The following is a 20,003-nucleotide window of genomic DNA, read 5'->3' as shown; positions in this document are numbered from 1 at the left end:
AGTCTGAGAGTCCCTTAAGTGCTTTTTTATGTGTCTTGCACTGAGGAGAGGCTCCAGTCTGGCCACTCTGCCATAAAGCCTAGATCGGTGGAGTGTTGCAGTGATGGTTGTCCTTCTGCAAGATTCTCCCATCTTCACACATGATCTCTGGGATGCACCCATTTCTCTGGATCATCTAAATTTCAAGCATTCAAGCATTTTAGCATAAGGCTACTATTTAACAAAATGTGAAAAAATGAAGGGGTCTGAATACTTTCTGAATGCACTTTATATGCAGTATGTAGGGATGTATTGGTTTCACGGTATACCTTGGTTTTAAAACAGACGGGTTTTATACCGTTGACGTGTTATTCACGGTATTGCATAAATATAAATTCATTGTTTTCTTTTTTCTGAACTTTTCTAAAATTCAAATCAGCTCAATTAAGACCAAATCGGCTTTACACGGCATCATATAAATTTTCCGTGAAAAGTTTTTTTTCTTCTGAATTGCGACTTCCTTATTTTACATTCAACCGTCACTTAAGTTTAAAGGCAAACATGCGTGTGTCGTCAGCAAACGGATTTAAGCGCTAATATGCAATGTTAGGATGGGCCGACTGTTTGTTCATGCATTTATTTGCCTAAGTACAGCACAACAGTAGGCCTATAATGTGTTTAATAAATTAATACTAATTTGTATTAAATATGGTTTACAAAGTAATTTAGGCATACAGGAAATGATACTGTAGCATAAAATAGACAGTACTGGAAAAACGTCAAAAAAAATTAACTGCAAATGAATAATCCATTTATTTTTTAAATTACTAAAGCAACCAATTACTGAATCAAATGCATATCTGAACTTTTAAGCTGAGCAGTAAACATGATGTTGTTTATGAACATGTTACTTTTCATACATTTTAAAATAATAATTCAAAAATTATGTTTGACGGTATGGTATTTAATTGGAATACAGTAGAGAACAGGCCATTTTTTTAAAGTCTAAATTTAGCTAACCTTGTGTGACCCCATGTCAGCATGTGTGGACTTTGTATTTTGGCTTCGCTATACGCAGTGCATAATTGAAATGAATAAAAACCAACTGAATATTGTTCACAGGACTCTAGACTGTAATTTAAAGGGTTAACTTCTGCCACACTGAGTCACATGACACATCAGCATGCTATCGATTTCCTTGAAGCTCTCCTACGGACGCAGCGCCAACAAAAGTGCCTCTTGTAAGAAATCTCTACGTTTTTTCATTGAAACCTGTTTGGTTGTAAAGAGTAGCGTCTCTAGTTTCGTTTGATATGCCGCTTTAAAACATCGGTTCATTTTTCGTGCATCAGCGCCCTGATAAACCTGATGTCCACATATGTGGAAACTGGCACTGCATTTCCTCAAAAGAAGAAAAACATGTTAGTTATTTTGAGCAACTTTCAACTCTAACACATCTGTGGGTCATTAAGCTTCATTTTAATATACACTTTATGTTTAATTTTGTTATCACTGTACAATACTGTTCTATTCATTAACATTAGTAAATGCATTCCTATATATTTACTGTGCATTTACACATTGAGAATAAATGGGTTCATCCAAAAGCTGAAAAATGTTGCTTTCAGAGGCTTTGTATGGAGTTTAACACTGTTTCAAACTGTTCTGAGACCAGTGCAGACAGACAGCACACTGGAGGTTAAGTCACTCACTAAATAGGGGGCAAGGGAGCATCCTATATCTTTCTATGCAGCTAAGTGCATTCACTCCTAAAATCCAACCAAAAGTTCAGTTTCACGTTGCAGATGATGTTTGGACCACTCAACATGTTTGGCAGACATGAGATAATGATAATCAGTACATAGATTCAGAATTTTATAATGCAACATTTTATTTTAACATGGTTGGCAGTGATTGGATGATACTTATAATTAGAATTATTTATTCAGCTTTACAGAAAATAATCTGTAATATCTGTAACATCTCAAAAACATGAATAACCAACACTCATGGAAACATAATAAACAATTTGATGAAAAAAATCTTTCTATAGACTTTCTATAGCTTGGTATTATTTAAAATGTCACAATGTAGTCCCGCTGTCCACATATGTAGAATTTTTATTTTGCTTTTTTATGAGGTGCTACTAGTTAAAAAATCAAAAAGGGAAACGGAAAATGCACACAGCAGTCACGCTCGGGTCTCAGGAGGTTAAACTCTGATTAATATTAGCAATGCACAACTAGCAGTATGACTGCTGTACATAAAAAAATAAATAATAAATGTGTATGATTACACACTTTACAGATACAGTATTGTCCAATTTGTGAACAAATGGCTCTTATGAGCTGGTTCTTGTTAATGAATTGGTATTAAGGCTCCTATATCAGTCTCAAAGTCTTATTGCATCACTGCCTCAAAAGTTCTAAAAGAATCATCAAAGCAACCTGAATCGTTAAGAGAAATCATAACCAGAATTGAAAATTCCTTATGATTCTCATGCTGATCTGACATTTTGTCCCACAGCAATTATTGTGCAACAAGACATATTGTAAAGTTTCTTTTTTGTCATTTTGTTATGGGCAGCTCCACCTACTGAGAAATTTCATTGGTCCAAAATCCTGCTCCACAGCTGGACTGGATATTACGTTTTCACTTTACACAGCATTTTTGCTTTCAGTGTGGACAGAGAAATTACTTAATACTGGAAACGTCTTACGCCAGACCTTGTTAGGACATTGTTAAACATTTCTTAGCTCTGTTTTTGCTGTCTACAGGATTGCTCTGCAAGAGGAGACCAACCGCATGTCTGCTAATGCGCTGGCCATTGTGTTTGCCCCCTGCATCCTGCGCTGCCCCGACACCATCGACCCTCTGCAGAGCGTTCAGGACATAGGCAAAACCACAGCGTAATGGCCAACTTTTACTACTTACAGCCCGATAGGGCTAGTTCAGTCCTACTACTAAAATTCACCAAAGGCTCTAGCACTTTTAAGCGAGTTTCAACCCAGAATATTCCTTAAACCCATAAATTGTCTCAAATTAGAATGACTTTATTTTTTCTGCAGAACATAAACGAAGATATTTTAATAGAGATATGATGTCTGTTAATCCATGCAGTGCAAGCGAATGGTGAATAAAATGTCCAGCTCCAAAAAGCACATTTGGGCAGAATAAAGGTAATCCATAAGACTCGAGGGCTTTAACCCGTGTCTTCTGAAGCAATCCAATCGATATTGGGTGAGAACAGACCAAAATATAACTCGTTTTTCACTATATATCTTACCATTGCAGTCTCTAGGCACGATCATGATTTCCTAGTTCTTGACGCACGTGCAGAGCGCTAGATGGTGTAAATGATGTGTAATCGAGCTTGAAATCATGATCGAAAAAGGAGGCTGCTGATGTTAAAATGTATAGTGAAAAAGGAGTTATATTTTGGTCTGTTCTCATCCAAAAACAACTAGATCGCTTCAGAAGACATGGAGTAAACACTTGAGTTTTATGGTTTACTTTTAAGCTGCATTTATGTACTTTATGGAGCTTGAAAATTTGGTTACCATTCACTTGCATTGTTTTGACAAACAGGCATCATATCTCCATTAAAATATCTTCTTTGTATTCTGCGGAAGGAAGAAAGGCATACGAGTTTGAGATGAAATAAGGGTGAGTAAATGATTAGAGAATTATCATTTTTGGGTGAACTATCCCTTTAAAAATTGCCCTCAGTAATTTTCTGTTCATGTTAAGCTTGCTGTTATACCCACTTAGTGGCGTGGACGAAGCATTTTGGTTACTAATGTTATTGTAGAAATGTGCTATTCGCAGTCAGCTGATTAATTTATTTTGCAACTGAAAGTGTCTGATAACAGGGGGTTACTGAGATAAAATAAGTAGTATTTGCTGGTCATGTGATCTAATATGACTTGTATTCTTCTGTAGAACACAAAAGGAGATGTTAGGCAGAATGGCAGCTTCAGTCAGCATTCACTTCCATGCATCTTTTTTTCCCCCATACGATTAAAATGAACAGTGACTGAGGCTTTCATTCTGCTTTAAGGGATAGTTCACCCAAAAATGAAAATTCATCATTTACCCTCATGCCATCCCAGACTTTCTTTCTCCTGCAGAACACAAATGAAGATTTTAGGAAAAATATCTCAGCACTTTAGGTCCTCACAATGCAAGTGAATGGTGACCAGAACTCAGAAGGTCCAAAAATGACATAAAGGAGGCATAAAAGTAATCCATTAAATCCATGTCTTCAGAAGCAATATGATAGGTGATGGTGAGAAACAGATCAATTCCTTTTTTTACTATCAGTCTCCACCTTTGACCAGCCCCAACCAGTTGGTGGCTGAATGTGAAAGTGAAAGTGTAGATTTACAGTTAAAAAAGGACTTAAATATTGGTCTGTTTCTCACACCTATCAGATCACTTCTAAAGATATGGATTTAACCACTGGAGTCTTATGGATTACTTTTATACTGTTTTTTTGGGCCTTCAAATTTCTGGTCACCATTCACTTGCATTGTAAGGACCAACAGAGCTGAAATATTCTTATAAAAATCTTTGTGTTCTGCAGAAGTAAGAAAGTCATACACATCTGGGATGGCTTGAGAGAATTTTCATTTTTGGGTGAACTATCCCTTGAACATCTCCTTTTGTGTTCCACGGAATAAAGGTCATACAGGTTTGGAACGACATGAGGGTGAGCAAATGATGACAGAATTTTCATTTTTGTGTGAACTATTCTTTAAGCTACAGATATGACAGGATTCTCATGTTAGTGTGCATGATTTTAAACATTTCTCAAAAGTACTATTCATGTCTTTTGGGTCAAAACTTTTTCAATGATGAAATAAAATCACATCACTGAGTGCCCCTTTAAAGAACTGCTCTGATATTTAACACATGATATTGTGTGTTATTTTCAAAGGTGTGTGGAGCTGATCATTTGCGAGCAGATGAATAAGTACAAGGCCAGACTGAAGGACATCAGCACTCTGGAGTTTGCAGAGAGCAAAGCCAAGAGTCGGTTAACGTTCATCCGAAGATCCATGGTAAGAGTTTAACAGCTGAGAGTGACGGTCATATTTGTACAGACATCCACATGACCTACATATCCAAACCACAACACTAATTTAGCACAGTAGTACGTGTTCATGGATCTGCCAACAATCATAGCCCTAACACTAACTCTAACCTACCATTGAAATCAGAGAACAAGGCGTTGATCCAGGATCATGACTGGTTCGTTCTGAGCAAAAACTAGTTTTTCGTTCCAGTTCAGAAGTTCCATGGCCTCCTTTCCAAATGGTAACCGGTTAGAACAAAATAAAAGAATGGTATAAAAGAGCGTTCTCGAGTGACAGACTTTAACTAAAAGGTAATTGGTTCTACATCTTCCATTTTGGGTGTTCCAGTTTCTCCTATTCATTTTTACACAAGTGGTCCGTCTTGGGTTAAATAGTCTTTGACTGAGCACAACAAAATGCAGGGATCTCGAGATGGGTATTTTATAGTTTCAAACTGTAAAATACAAAACTATAAAGTTACGTATAACATAACACGGGATCCTAAAACATGTGCTTATGACTGCAGACGCTGAAAACTAGTGAGATGTGACACAACCAAAGGGAGACGCCCCAAAAGCATCTGTGTGACGTACTAGTACATAGACCAGCAATAAAAAAAAAAAAAGGAGAGGGATGTAAGTCAAAAATAGGGTTATGTTCAATTATATGAAAATAAAACAATCAATATTTTCACTTTTCACTTTGTATTGACTAAATGCTTTATGATGCAATATGATGTAATGTATTAATATGATCTGAATTATAATATTTATTAGGCCTATATATTATATATATACAGTATATATATAATTACATAAATTATAAAAAAGATAATTTTTCAGATATCAGTATAAGAATTTGAGTGAAAAGTTCAATTGAAAAATGTGCATATATTTCAGAATTTCTAACTATTTTATATGTCCCCCTTTAGCTTTAAAGGGATAGTTCACCCAAAAATGAAAAATCTTTGATCATTTACTCACCCTCATGCCATTTAAGACTTTCTTTCTTCTGCTGAACACAAACGTAGATTTTTAGAAGAATATTTCAGCTCTGTAGGTCCATACAATGCAAGTGAATGGTGACCAACATTTTGAAGCTCCAAAAAGCACATAAAGGCAGCATAAAAGTAATCCATATGACTCCAGTGGTTAAATACATATATTCAGAAGCGATATGTTAGGTGTGGGTGAGAAACAGATCAATATTTAAGACCTTTTTACTATAAATTCTCCTTCCTGCCCAGTAGGTGGCGATATGCACGAAGAATGGGAATCGCAAAAAAAACAAGAAGTATATGAAAGTAAAAGTGGAGATTGATAGTAAAAAACTTAAATATGATATGTTTCTCACCCATACCTATCATATCTCTTCTGAGAACATGGATTTAACCACTGGAGTCGTATGGATTACTTTTATGCTGCCTTTATGTGCTTTTGAAGCTTAAAAATGTTGTACCCATTCACTTGCACTGACCTACAGAGTTAAGAAACTCTTCTAAAAAAATCTTCATTTGTGTTCTGCAGAAGGAAGTCATACACATCTGGGATGGCATGAGGGTGAGTAAATGATGAGAGAATTTTCATTTTTGGGTGAACTATCCCTGTAATGACAGCATGCACTCAAGCTAACATATTTTTCAAAATCCTAAAACCTAAAACCCAGATTTAGAGATTTCGAATTTTTAATGCCAATGTACGTCAGATAACGGAAGTTAAATGGGTTGCGAACAGTGTTTCACGATCTTTAAACATTCAGACTATTTCTTTAAAGGCCAAAGTATTATTCCGTTTCCCATGTGTCGATACGTCATCAGCACAGTGCGTGCAGACTGTCCTGGTGCAGCCTAGTTTTTCTAGACATTTGGACAGTCCTGTGTGTGTTGTCTGCGCATGTGGCTGCAGTTGACTATGCTAAAGAGTATCACAAAGCAGTCATAGTGTGCATGCGTCAAAAAGAGCGCGTGCGTCAAAAGGTTAAGAGCATACTTCTCGATGCATGAGACGTGGAAAAACAAAGTATACCTTAGCCTTTAGTCTGTCAAACAAAAGCCACCCTGCATTGGCTCTGTCACTAACCTCTTTTCTCCCCCCTCTCCCAAATCCCTCTACCTCCCCTATCCTCTGTGATCCAGAAACCCATAATAATCGCTGTTAGATTTATGAGCGTAACCCGCAATTCTGCGGTGGTATGTACTGGATTTATTTACTGTCTGTAACTGTAAGCCATTCTCCAGTGTCATCACGTATGCCACATCCCAGAGCTGTGTTATGTCTGTCCTCATCATCATGTCATACAGATGCTTAAGTGAAAATCTCAGCCAATTACTGTAGCACTTTATACATCTTAACAAAATCACCTCGGTTGCATTTCATTGCTGTAATGTTGGGCTGCATTACTTTAAGAATTTTGGTATAAATGTTTCTGTGGCATCCACTCTGTGTGCTGATATTCATTTAATACTTTTTTTGTCCTTTTCTGTTGGTGATGAGCAGTCAAATTCATTCAGAAAGGTAACAGATTATGTTGCTGATGTGAGTCTGTGCTGTAGATGTCTTTTGCTTTTGTAGTAAATATTCAAGAGTTAGAATCTGTAAAACAAGGAAACACTTTCTGTGATTGCAGCTGCACTTATATTAAATTCTGAACTTCTTAAAATGATAGTTCACCAAAAATTCAGAAAATTCTGGCTGCAACTGAATATGCATACTTCCCTACTATATAGTATACCAAAAACAGTATGTCAAGTGGAGTAGTATGTCCAAATCCTCAGTATTCTTAATACAGTAGGTGAGAAATACTCAGATGACCTACTACATCCGGCAAGATTTAGAAGTATGCATCAACTGGACACTGTACTATCCCATAATCCCACGGGAACTGAGGAGACATCACGTCCAAAGCGGAGAATCACGAGTCAGGTGTCTCACTTCAACTGTGTTGTGCTGTATATACCAAGAAAGTTGTTCCTTGTGGTTACAGTCTACCTGTTTATCAAAACCAGTGTAAATTATGTTCACGGTAGTTCTTATTATGTCATATATTCGGGTCACGGGACATTGCCCACATTCCCACATGAAGTCTGTCCGCCAATGTATTCATACTACTGACCTGCATACCTAAAGAATGTACTTTATTAACGGACGATATGTAGTACATACTCTGACAGAATGCAATTTCGGACGCAGCCTCTGTTGTCGTTTACCCTCATGTTGTTCCAAACCCATATGACTTCCTTTCTTCAATGAAACACATGAATATAATTTCAGTGGAAGTCGGGGGCCTGGGTAGCTCAGAGAGTATTGACGCTGACTACCACACCTGGAGTCCCGAGTTCGTATCCAGGGTGTGCTGAGTGACTCTAGCCAGGTCTCCTAAGCAACCAAATTGGCCCGGTTGCTAGGGAGGGTAGAGTCACATGGGGTAACCTCCTCGTGGTCGCGATTATTGGTTCTCGTTCTCAATGGGGCGCGTGGTAATTTGTGCGTGGATCGCGGAGAGTAGCATGAGCCTCCACATGCTGTGAGTCTCCGCGGTGTCATGCACGACGAGCCACGTGATAAGAAGCGAGGATTGACGGTCTCAGAAGCGGAGGCAACTGAGACTTGTCTTCCGCCACCCGGATTGAGGTGAGTAACCGAGCCACCACGAGGACCTAATAAGTAGTGGGAATTGGGCATTCCAAACTGGGAAAAAAGGGGATACATTTTTTTTTTTTTTCATTAGAAGTGAATGGTGACTGTTTTGTGTTCTATGGAAGGAAGGAAGCCAAATGGGTTAGGAATGACATGATGACCGAATTTTCACTTTTGCTTGAACTATATTTAATGTCTTCTTAATATCTATCAATTCCACTTCTCATTTCTGGCATTTTTTGTGTTGTGTTTTGTTTGACAGGGTAAAGGTCAAGTGCACAGGGTGAGGTATCAAACACCATCTCCTCCAGTGAGTCCGCGATCTCCGACCGCTCCGGAGGTGATGCCGGAGAGTGGAGATGAGGAAGCCGGCAGAGTTCCAGAGGTCACTGAGCATCAACAGGTCGCCATGCAGCAGGAAGAGAGAGTTCTGACTGAACAGATTGAAAGCCTGCAGAAAGAAAAGTAAGACGAGTAGCTTTAGCATCTCTGAATCGCATATGAATTAGCTCAGAAATGAAAGCTGAAGTGTGTAATTTCTGTGGCACCAGCATCACCAAATTGAACTGCAGAATCAAGCACCCCTCATCTTCTTTTGTTTGTACATACAGATAGTCCCATCCCAAACTCACACGATTGGTTAAGTCTGTCCTGCATTGCTCTGACAAACAGAAGAATGTTTATATAGTGCCACAGTGTTACACTTTTAGGTGAAATCAACCTACGAATGGTTTACTTACAGATGAAAATTTAAAATTGAAAAAATTGCACACGTCAGCATTAAGGTAGAAAGGTACACTAATAGTAAGTGCATATTCAGAATAGCATATTGTACTTCCATATTACTTGGTACTATTTGTGCAGTATGCTGCATGTAAACTCTGCACAGTTTGCTTTATGTAAATTTTATGTACACCATGCAGTAACCATGGAATACCCAGATGACCTACTACATTCGCCAAAATGTGCAGTATACTGTACAACAGGAGCACTGCAATGTGCTTGACTTCATACCCTCCATGTCCAATATGTTAAATGAAGGAAGCAATATCAACCTTGATTTTTAGCATTACCTCTTTAAATTAAGACATTTTCACACAGAATTGATTGGATTAAAAGTGCAAAATGATCACTAACTGAAGTAAACATGTAACTTACTGAGGTCAAATAACAGTGTTGCATACCGCTGTTTGAATAGTTTATAGTTGCTTGGTACACATCTCTCTGAAAACCCTGAATTCTGATTGATCAGTCGCTGCGTTCTGTGATCAACTAGTTTTGATTAACCTCATGCAACACTGCGTACACATGCGTGGACATTGTAGTTAGGCTTCGCTATATGCAACGCATAACTTAATTTCATTTAAACCGACTGATCTCAGTTCAGGAGACTCCGTGCCATGTGACAAAACAATATGGTGCCGACCACAGTGGCCAACAAAACTACATCTGGTCCGAAACTTTATTCGGTTTTTACATTGAAACCTGTTTGAGCCTCTAGTTTCATCAGATATGCCATTTTTAAAATTTGAGCGATTTATCATGAAACGGCATGCTGCTAAACACAATGTACACTCATGTGTTCTTTAGCAAAAAAAACATTCTTAGAAATCCTATATTCACTGTGCATTATCACATTGAGAATAAATGGCTCCATCCAAAAGCTGACAAATGTTGCTTTCAGAGGCTTTTTATGGAGTTAGGATGAAAATAAGGTGCATTTCAAACTGTCATTCACTGAATAGGGAGCAAGGGAGCATCCTGTAGCTCTCTATGCAGCTAAGTGCATTCACTACTAAAATCTGACCACAAGTTCAGTTTCAGGCTACAGATGATGTTTGGACCACTCAACATGTTTGGCAGACATGCGACAATGCTAATCAGTACATAGATTCACAATTTACCATGTAGAATTTTATTTGAACATGGTTGGCAGTGATTGGATGATACAGGCCATTACTTTGAATAAGAATTAATTATGCAAATTTCTGATGTAATATTTGCAACATCTCAAAAACATGAATAACCAACTATCCTGGAAACATAATAAACAATTTGGTAAAAAAAAAAAAAAAAAAAAAAATTGGACTTTCTACAGCTTGGTATTATTTAAAATTTCACAGCTTAGTCCGCTGTCCACATGTTGCCATCAATTTTATATATATATATTTATTTAGCATGTTTATTAGGTGCTACTAGTTACAAATCAAAAGGGGAAATGGAAAATGCACGCAGCAGTCACGCTCGGGTCTCAGGACAAGGACCGTTAAACTGTGTAATTGAGCATTGTTCCAGGCAACTAATTTCCTACATAGCTGTGCTAGATTCATATCTCTTGTGTTATTCCATGGTCTCTTTTTTTTATCACAATAAAATTATTTCATCTCAAATGAGCACTTTGCATCAGGTTTTGATAACCCTGTTTGGGTTTATTTTGCGATAATGACCAACTGACTGTACATTATCCCTTACATGCTGCATACTGTTTCACATATTTGTGGAAAATAGTTGGCAATGTTCAGGATACACTGTGCAGTAAGCAGTACACTAGTATTTATTTATTGATTTTTATAGAGTTAAAGAGTTTTATTTGATGTTCTTCTCTAAAGGGAGGAGTTGACATTTGAGATGCTGGCTCTGGAGCCGCGAGCATCAGATGATGAGACGCTGGAGTCGGAGGCCTCTATAGGTACAGCAGACAGCTCTGAAAACCTCAATGTGGACTCTGAGGGAGCCGTCTCGGACTTCTCTGGTGAGTCACTCTGTTCTTATGTATGTGCTCTACAGTGTTGGAGAAGCTACTTTGAAAGATTTTGAAGCCTCTTAAGTTAAAGCTACTCATAATTTAATGTAGTAAAACCATAGTCAAGCTTGCCCTTTTAAAAAAGTAGTTTGCATGTTACGTTACTACAAAAAGTAGATAACTACTTTGAAGCTATTAAAGGAGGTCTTTTTACATATATAACAATCCAATGCTATAATTTATTCTGCAGTAAATTTATTCAGTCAGAGTAGTATTTATTTGGCATGAAAAACATTGTGGATCTCAGAATGGTGGCATCAGACAGATACATTTACAAAAAATATGTCTAATAAAAAATACTTACAGGGTTACAGGGTCCGTAACATTCCTTAAATTAAGTTTTCTAAAATTGAAGGTCATAAAAAGTCTTAAATATCTTAAAGGTGTACTCAGTAACTTTTTTCTTTGTGTCATCTTGGACTTACACTGACACCTAGTGGCTTGGATGCAGCATCATTTTAAAATCAATAGTTTTCAGTTTCAGATGCCATTGTAGAAATGTGGTGCTCACAGTCAGCCATGATTACTTTAATCAATATGTGAAAGTGTCAAATAACAGGACGGTTACTGAGATTAAGTGAGTAGTATTCGACTGGTCATGTCATCATAACATGGCAGCCCCCATGTGCGGACCCTCTCCATGTAGAATAAAACAGCTTTTATAAGGTTACTGATATGACTGGAGTCTTCATTTTAATGCGTGTGCTCATGATTTCCTACATATATTGCAAAACTACAATTCATGTCTTTAGGAGTTAAACTTTTTTAATGAGGAAAGAGTCACTGAGTGCACCTTTAAATGGTTTAACAAAAGACTTAATTATCATTTAAAGAGGTCTTAAATTTGGGGACGTAATGATCAGAATCGCAATATGGCCCTAATTTGATTATTAAACTTTAAAAAGGCTACGATTCAATTTAATAAATGTATAGTCTGCGTGCGCTGTGGGGTTCAAAGCAAAAAGCTTGCAGGAATCTCGCAATCAATGAGTACTGGAAATTTATGACAAGCGATCAGTGACAATTTACTGTTGATGAATAATGACAATGTTTACTTTTAATTGTTTATATTGTAACATGTAGTATTTCCCTTTTCTGTTTGAATGAGCAGCTGGAAGCAGTGAAGCACAGGCCTTTCAAAATAAGAGTCCCAGGTGTATTTCTGGCTTGTTTATTTTTAAAAGTCCTGTGTTATGCACCAAATCTTTTTTTTCTTTTCTTTCTGATTATTTTTGGTATTTTGGTTGCACTTCTGTTTCTGGGTTTTAATTCAATTTGGACTCTTTTAGCCTCTGTCTGCACAGCCCGGTCACAAGAAGGAAAGACTATGAAAATGTTTTAACACATCCAATATATCGATTTTAAAAACTATAGTCACAAGTCATAAGTCATTTTATTGTCATTTGCACAGATCACACATGGTAGAAACTGACCAATAAAATGTTTAATAGGCAGATTAATCTGTTATTGCTTTTCAACACATTATTATCCTATCAGCAAAATCCAGTATCGATCGACCTCTAATTAATGTTTTTTATATATTGGTACATAAACCAATTTTAATATGATGTTTATTTATATGTGGAAAACATGTTTTGAGTTCTCTAAACTTGGAGATACCCTGTTTTGCTGATAATCAGTGTTAAAGGGTTAGTTCACCCAAAAATGAAAATCCGCTCATGACTCACCTTCAAGCCATCTCAGATGTGTATGACTGTCCTTCTTCAGCAGAACCAAAGTGAAGATTTATACAAGCACATTTCAGCTCTGTATGTCCATACAATGCAAGTAAACAGGTGTCATCAGTCTGTTGGCTATTTGATGGTCCAAAAGGCATATTTAGGCAGCATAAAAATAATCCTGACTCCAGTTGATCAATTAATGTCTTCTGAAGCAAGCCGCTAGGTTTGTGTAAATAATAAATGGATAATGAAAATGTTATTAGCTTTAAAAAAATCGCTTCCTGCCAGCAGTTGACGCATCAGTGACTTAAGCGCAATGGTGCATTCACGCGAGAAGTCGGAAGCGCACGCTTTGTATACATCAGAGGAACGAACGCCACGCGAGAGTTAGGTAATTTTAAACAGCAATACAGCGCTGGCAGGAAGCAATGATTTAAAGTTAAAAACTTTTTAATTATCGATTTGTTTCTTACACCAACCTATCGATTTGCTTCAGTAGACATTAATTGATCGACAGGATTCATGTGGATTACTTTGAAAGGAAGCATTACATTCTAAGAAAGCATGTTTGATAGCCTTAGTTTGCTCAGCTGTAAAGTTGCGTTTGCAATACAATGTGACAAAACATAAAATGTGAAAAAGTAGTGGTTTGTCACGCTACGCCATTACTCATTGGTAAAAGAGCTTGTTACTGGAAAAGCTACACTGTTTTGAAAAAGAAAAAGCTCAGCTACTGTCACATTACTGTAGAGCTAGTTAAAGTTATAGATCACTCAAAAATGAAAACTATAAATTGTATGGGGAAAGAGTATGCAATGAAACTGAATGGTGACTGAAACTCCCTTTGTGTTCCACTGAAGAAAGAAAGTCATATGGGTATGGAACAAAATAAGCTTTTCCAGCACTGATCTCCTCTTTCACTCCCAGCAGAGCGAGGCCCAGCACTGGTCACCTCGAGGCCCAAGAGGTCAGAGGGCAAAGGCAGACGATTTCTGCGGAAACAGCCTGAATCCCTAGACTCCATAGATTCCAGTTCCACCGTCTCCTCCGTGTCGTCTTCCTACATACACCCAGCCACACGAAACCGCAGGTTACGTTTCCGCTCTAAATCGCCTTCATCCAGACAATATCTATCCAGCCCGCCCGACAGCCTGGACCAACCCGAGCAAGACGGAGAGGAAACGCCGCAGTTCACCAGCCGTGGCACGTTCAACCCAGAAAAAGGCAAGCAACGGCTGCAGGGTACCAAAAGCTCCCCACAGAGGTATCCTGAACCTGGTGGAGGCCAGAAGAGGGACCCAGACTTACCGCCCCAACAGATGGTGGTGTACGGCAGCAACGAGTTCATGGTATAAAGTTCACGAAGTGACACGTCCATCCCTCCCTGCTCGCTCACTCGAGTTCACGTTTGCCGCATTACTGTCCTTAAGTGCCATGTTGCCTGGAAAGAAGAGAGCTGGGCTCCACTGAAGACGCCGTTGACGGATCTGTGGGTGTATGTGTGCGGCTTTCCGATTTTGGGGAATGCAGGGCAAAAGGAATGCTGTGGAATATTCTCCTCTGGACTTTGGCAGCTTCGTGACTGATTTACGAGGTCGAAAGGCAAGACAAGGAGGCAAAGCCATTGACAAACTCCCTGAATCTAAGCTTAACTATGGGCTGCTTTAACGTTTACAATGTAGAACCATGTAAGCAGCATTCTCTACGATGTTTTTGCCCCTTAAGCCTATTTAATAAATTTTATTTACATGGAGTATATAAATATATTATGTGATATAAAATGTATAAAGCCAGAGCACCAGTGACTGCTGGGTTGTTTAATTCATACTGTATATTATATCTTGTATCTGTCATGAATGCATTGGAGAGAGAGAGGTGAGGAAGTTGGTTTTGTGTGGATGTGTGAATGAAGTTTGTGCTGCTTTTTGTGTTGTGCTTGGAGGGAAATTATGCCATTTAAGGGACCAAGCGAACTGGTGTTTTAATGCCAGAGGGTCCCAGCGCTATTTGAAGACTTGGAGGTCTTCCAAATCACCAAATAGTGTATTACATCACCTCTCAACAACCATCCATCCATCCATTGTTAGGATTCATTCAGACTCAGAAATATGTTTTCTTGCCTGTTTTGTGTGCTCATATCTGCCTCAATCATGCTCTAAGAAACCAGTGTTACTATACAAAACCGCAGCTACAAGTTCACTATTGTTACTTGCATTATTTTAAATAACGTCTTTATTTTTTTTTTGTGGAAGATCTTTGGATCATTCACACAATGCAAATATAAAGTTCCCTTGCCAGAAGATAACTTAAATATTACTTTAATATATTACAAAACTGTCTCTTCTCTCTGTAGAGGATGTGTGATATCTCATTCTTTTCCAAAATGAAATCCTTCATTAGCCATGTTGGCCTCAGAGAAATCTTGGTTAGCATATTTTGTCTCTCTCCATCACTAGTTATTGGTGTCGTCATTTAACCTTCACAAAATGCTATGGCAAGCCCTTTTGACACTGATTCATGTGAAGGATATGAATGATCGATATCTATAATAAAATGCCAATTCTTGATATCAGCAGAGGATTTGCTACTAGTGATGATGCTATTTTTTATATCGATATTACGTTGGCACTTGGAAAAATGACATCATTACTCATGGAAATACCCATTCTTTATATAAAACGTTCAATTTTAACTAGTAAAAGCCATATATTTTCATTCTGTAACTGCATTTTTCACTTGTAGAAAATCTGTCATTCTCTCCTGTTCAAAATGCAATTACAGATATCTAAAATTAATTTCTTACTAGTTAAAATTCCAAATAAACAAATCAGCTATGTACTTTTTAGTAGTAAAAATTATAACTTTTGATATCAATAATGACTTTGTTATAATTGCATTTGTCATTAGATTTTTACTAGTGGCAATGTTAATTTCAGGTGTCTGGAAATTGATTTCAGATATCATTAAATTGAAAAGTAATTAGTAAGAATTTTACAATATCTTTAGTTACAGCACAGTTACATTATAGATTAACGTCATTAAATTAACATCACCCCTAGTGACAACCAAATTGCAGATATTAAAAAATAGCATTTTTACTATTTGTAATTAAATTGTTTATATCAGCAATGGACATTTGCACTAGTAACAATGTAATTATCGATATTTTATCGTTTTTACTATTAAGTAGTACAAAGCTGATATGTGAGATTTGAATTTTTACTAGTAAGAAATTATAGATATCTATAATAAAATATAATTTTACTAGTAAAATGTTCATTCCTGATATCAGCAAAGGAATTGCTACTAGTGACAATGCACATTTTTTATATCAATAATTACGTTTGCACTAGTAAAAATGTACATGGAAATCTATAATTAATTTCTTGTTAAGATTCCAATTAAAAAATCAGATATGTACTTTTTAGTAGTGAAAATTATAAGTTTTGATATCAATAATTACTTTGTTACTATTGCAAATGTCCATTTCTGGTATCAACAATTTAATTAAAAATGTAAATTATAAAAAGGTAATGTTAATTTCATATATCAGTAAATTGAAGAGTAATTAAAGATATTGTAAAATGCTTTCTTGTTACAATTACATTATAGATATTTTAAATTAACGTCACCACTGGATACAACCAAATTACAACCAAAGTAGTACATAGCTGATATGTGAAATTGGAATTTAAACTGTAAGAAATTAACTATAGATATCTATAATTCAATTTTTTACTAGTGAAAATGCTAATTACTGAAATCAGAAGGAATTTCTAGTAACAATGCTAGTTTTGTATATGAATAATTACATTTGCACTAGTAAAAATGACATCATTTACTTGTGAAAATACCAATTTTTTATCTAAAAATTTTCAACTAATAAAAGATGTAATTTTTGATATCTGTAACTGCATTTTCACTTGATGAATTTAACAATTTGTCTACTGAAGCAAATTGATAGGTTGGTGTAAGAAACAAATCGATAATTAAAAATGATACTTTTTACTAGTTGACTTCCCATTTTTTGATATCAAGAATGGATATTTCTGCAAGTAATAGCAACTATCAAGAATTAACCTTTATATTAGTGCAAACCTAATTACTGACATCAAAAATGAGCATTTTCACTAGTAGTAATTCCATTGCTGATATTAAAATTTAGCATTTTAAAGAGTGACAATTTCATTATAGATACCTGAAATTCATATCCTGCATGTGATTCAATGTTGAACAGGCTTGCTATAGGATGCTGACTGTGAAACAAACCGTACCAGTCATTTACTTGCTCAACCAGTAAAATATTTTACAATTCTGTCACTATAGTTTCTGCAATAATCAAAAACATCAAGATTAATAATTGCCACCGTCAGTTCAACTGTGATTATAAATGGTAAAGTCACTCTTTTCAAGGTTTGGCACCTATAATCATTGAGTAAAGGCTCTGTGATCGTATGGGCATATACACCTGAAGTCACTGTCAGAATTACAAATATGAATTTATATTGTGTTATTTTAGATCTCATTCATTGCTGACACTGGTCACATCGCCTGCCGGATTGAGCAGAGCGCGCTGTCTGGCCTCAGAGTTGTTTTATGTCATGTGGAGCCGTGTGTTGAACAAATATTTCTTATGAAAGAGAATAAAATGTCAATGGCTGTAAAATAAATTACACATTTTGAACAAATTAGAACTGGTTTATAAATGCAAGATTTGTGAGGTATTGTGGTACTATAACTGCTAAATTTTACCACCCACACTTGGGGTTTGTACTCAGTGATTCTTGCAGGCAGAACATGAATTACCTGTTTGTCCTACACACCTGTAAGAACTGCTCTTGTAGTCAATGAACAGCAGCTTTTCTTGGCAACAGGGTGCACCCAGCCTTAGGGAATTGGTATTGTCTGAATAGTTAAAACTGTTTTACTGGACAAGAGATAAAGATAAATTATAACTAAAACTGAGGATGTATGGTGTATGTTGAAAAGTAATTGTGTAAGTTACATTCAAATTTAAGTTCAAATCATGGGGAAAAAAATATTGTCAGATTTCACAGCTAATATTACCCTAAGAAATACAGTGGATGTATCATGTAACAGGGTTAGGAACAGATGGTAATACCATGGTATTTTGAGTAGGGATGCACCGATATGAAAATTTCTGGCCGAAATAAGACCTACTTTAGTAAAATGTTATAGGCGATGTCAATATTTTGCCACTTACCCTAGGTAGAGTTTTATTGTTCAAACAATACAAATTTCCATTGAAATTTAAAAAAAAGATAACATGATTAATATGGGGGACATTTTTGCACTTCGGTCAAGCTCCAATCATTCAAAACTCACTTTTTACATGATAGAAAATTTCAATTATGCATATGATTTGACATGCTTTTTTGGATTTCATTTATTATGAAAGGTAGAGGTCGACCAATAGTGGATTTTTCCGATACCGATAACTAAGGTGGTGGGAAAGGCTGTTATCGGTATCTGCAAAATCCACTATTGGCCGATAGTTTTTAAAATCGATCTATAGAATGTTACAATATTTTCTTAGTTGGCACAGACATAGAGGCAAGAGTGCAAAATTAATCAAATCCCAGATGTAGTTTACTTATATAAACTACATCTGGGATTATTATACCAATAATAATCAGAAAAAAAAAAGAAAAGAAGATTGGGTGCATAATGTGGGACTTCTAACTTTAAACATGCCTGAAAAACACCGGGGACTCTTATTTTGAAATGACGGAGACTTGGCTCCGTTACAACGTTCTATTTTTTTATATTGACCAAATGGAGCAACCTGGAGTTAAGTGCCTTGCTCAAGGACCTTCTGCTTACCAGTTATGTGCTTTAGCCCACTACGCCATCACCACTCCACCACTATTATTCACAATATATGGACACGTGTTTTATGTGCTGACGAAGGACGCATTTTTCTTTGCATGCCCTCGCTTCAATTTAAAAAACTTAATTATCATAGGAACTCAGAGGAATAAAAATATATCGACAACTATCGGCACCGATTAATCTGTAAAACCGATATATCGGTCTACCATTAATGGTAGGTATTTCTTTATATTACACTGAAAAAAAATTATAAATAAACAATAGTGTTTTGTTTTGATATCTGTGTTTTCATGTTTATGACCGATATGCTGAATTGGATATATACACAGAAAGGATTATAAGTGATTTATCACATTAAAATCATGTTAACACCCATACTGTTTATGTCTCGTGGCTATACTTTTAAAAGAGTATTTTAACGTTTATGTATTGGTCTCATTCACTTCCATTGCAAGTACTTCACTGTAACCCAGATACTTGCTTTTTTTTTTTTTTTATGAAAAGGAGGGACGAGTCTAAATAATTTTATGTGGTAATCAACATTATGCCACAAATGCTGTCGATTGAGCTCAATTTATATTGAACCCAGAATATTCCTTTAATTTTGCCAATAATTGTCTGAAAAATAATGGTGGCCATTACATCAGTGCTGCAAAATACCTATATATACCTTGGTATTTACATGAATATGGTATATGGTAATATATATATATTAGAGGTAGACCGATATATCGGATTTACCGATTAATCAGTGCCGATAGTTGCTTTTTGGAACTATCGTTTATCTGTAAAAATCTATTTCAATAGTTGCTGATATTTTTTTATAATTTCGGCATTTCAAAATAAGAGTCCCCGGTGTGTTTCAGGCTTGTTTATACTTAAAAGTCCCGCGCTATGCACCGAATCTTTTTTCTGTTTAGTATTGGGATTTTGGTTGAACAAAAAACTGCATCTGGGATTTTATTCATTTTGG

The 20,003-nt window shown here is 36.4% G+C and overlaps 1 protein-coding gene across 1 annotated transcript in view; it reads left to right on the top strand.

Annotated features, from left to right (window-relative positions):
- Positions 1-19,462, top strand: part of myo9aa (myosin IXAa) — a 213,752-nt gene extending 194,290 nt beyond the window's left edge. The window contains exons 39-43 of the mRNA XM_051647761.1: positions 2,757-2,888; positions 4,919-5,042; positions 8,955-9,157; positions 11,302-11,444; positions 14,108-19,462. Coding sequence (XP_051503721.1) covers positions 2,757-2,888; positions 4,919-5,042; positions 8,955-9,157; positions 11,302-11,444; positions 14,108-14,532 — 1,027 coding nt within the window. The 3' untranslated portion in view covers positions 14,533-19,462. The remainder of the gene's footprint in view (positions 1-2,756; positions 2,889-4,918; positions 5,043-8,954; positions 9,158-11,301; positions 11,445-14,107) is intronic.
- The last annotated feature ends 541 nt before the right edge of the window (positions 19,463-20,003 follow it).

The sequence above is a fragment of the Myxocyprinus asiaticus genome, chromosome 2 (assembly GCF_019703515.2).
Source record: "Myxocyprinus asiaticus isolate MX2 ecotype Aquarium Trade chromosome 2, UBuf_Myxa_2, whole genome shotgun sequence".
Lineage (NCBI taxonomy): Eukaryota > Metazoa > Chordata > Actinopteri > Cypriniformes > Catostomidae > Myxocyprinus > Myxocyprinus asiaticus.
This window is presented reverse-complemented; position numbering and strand designations above follow the sequence as displayed.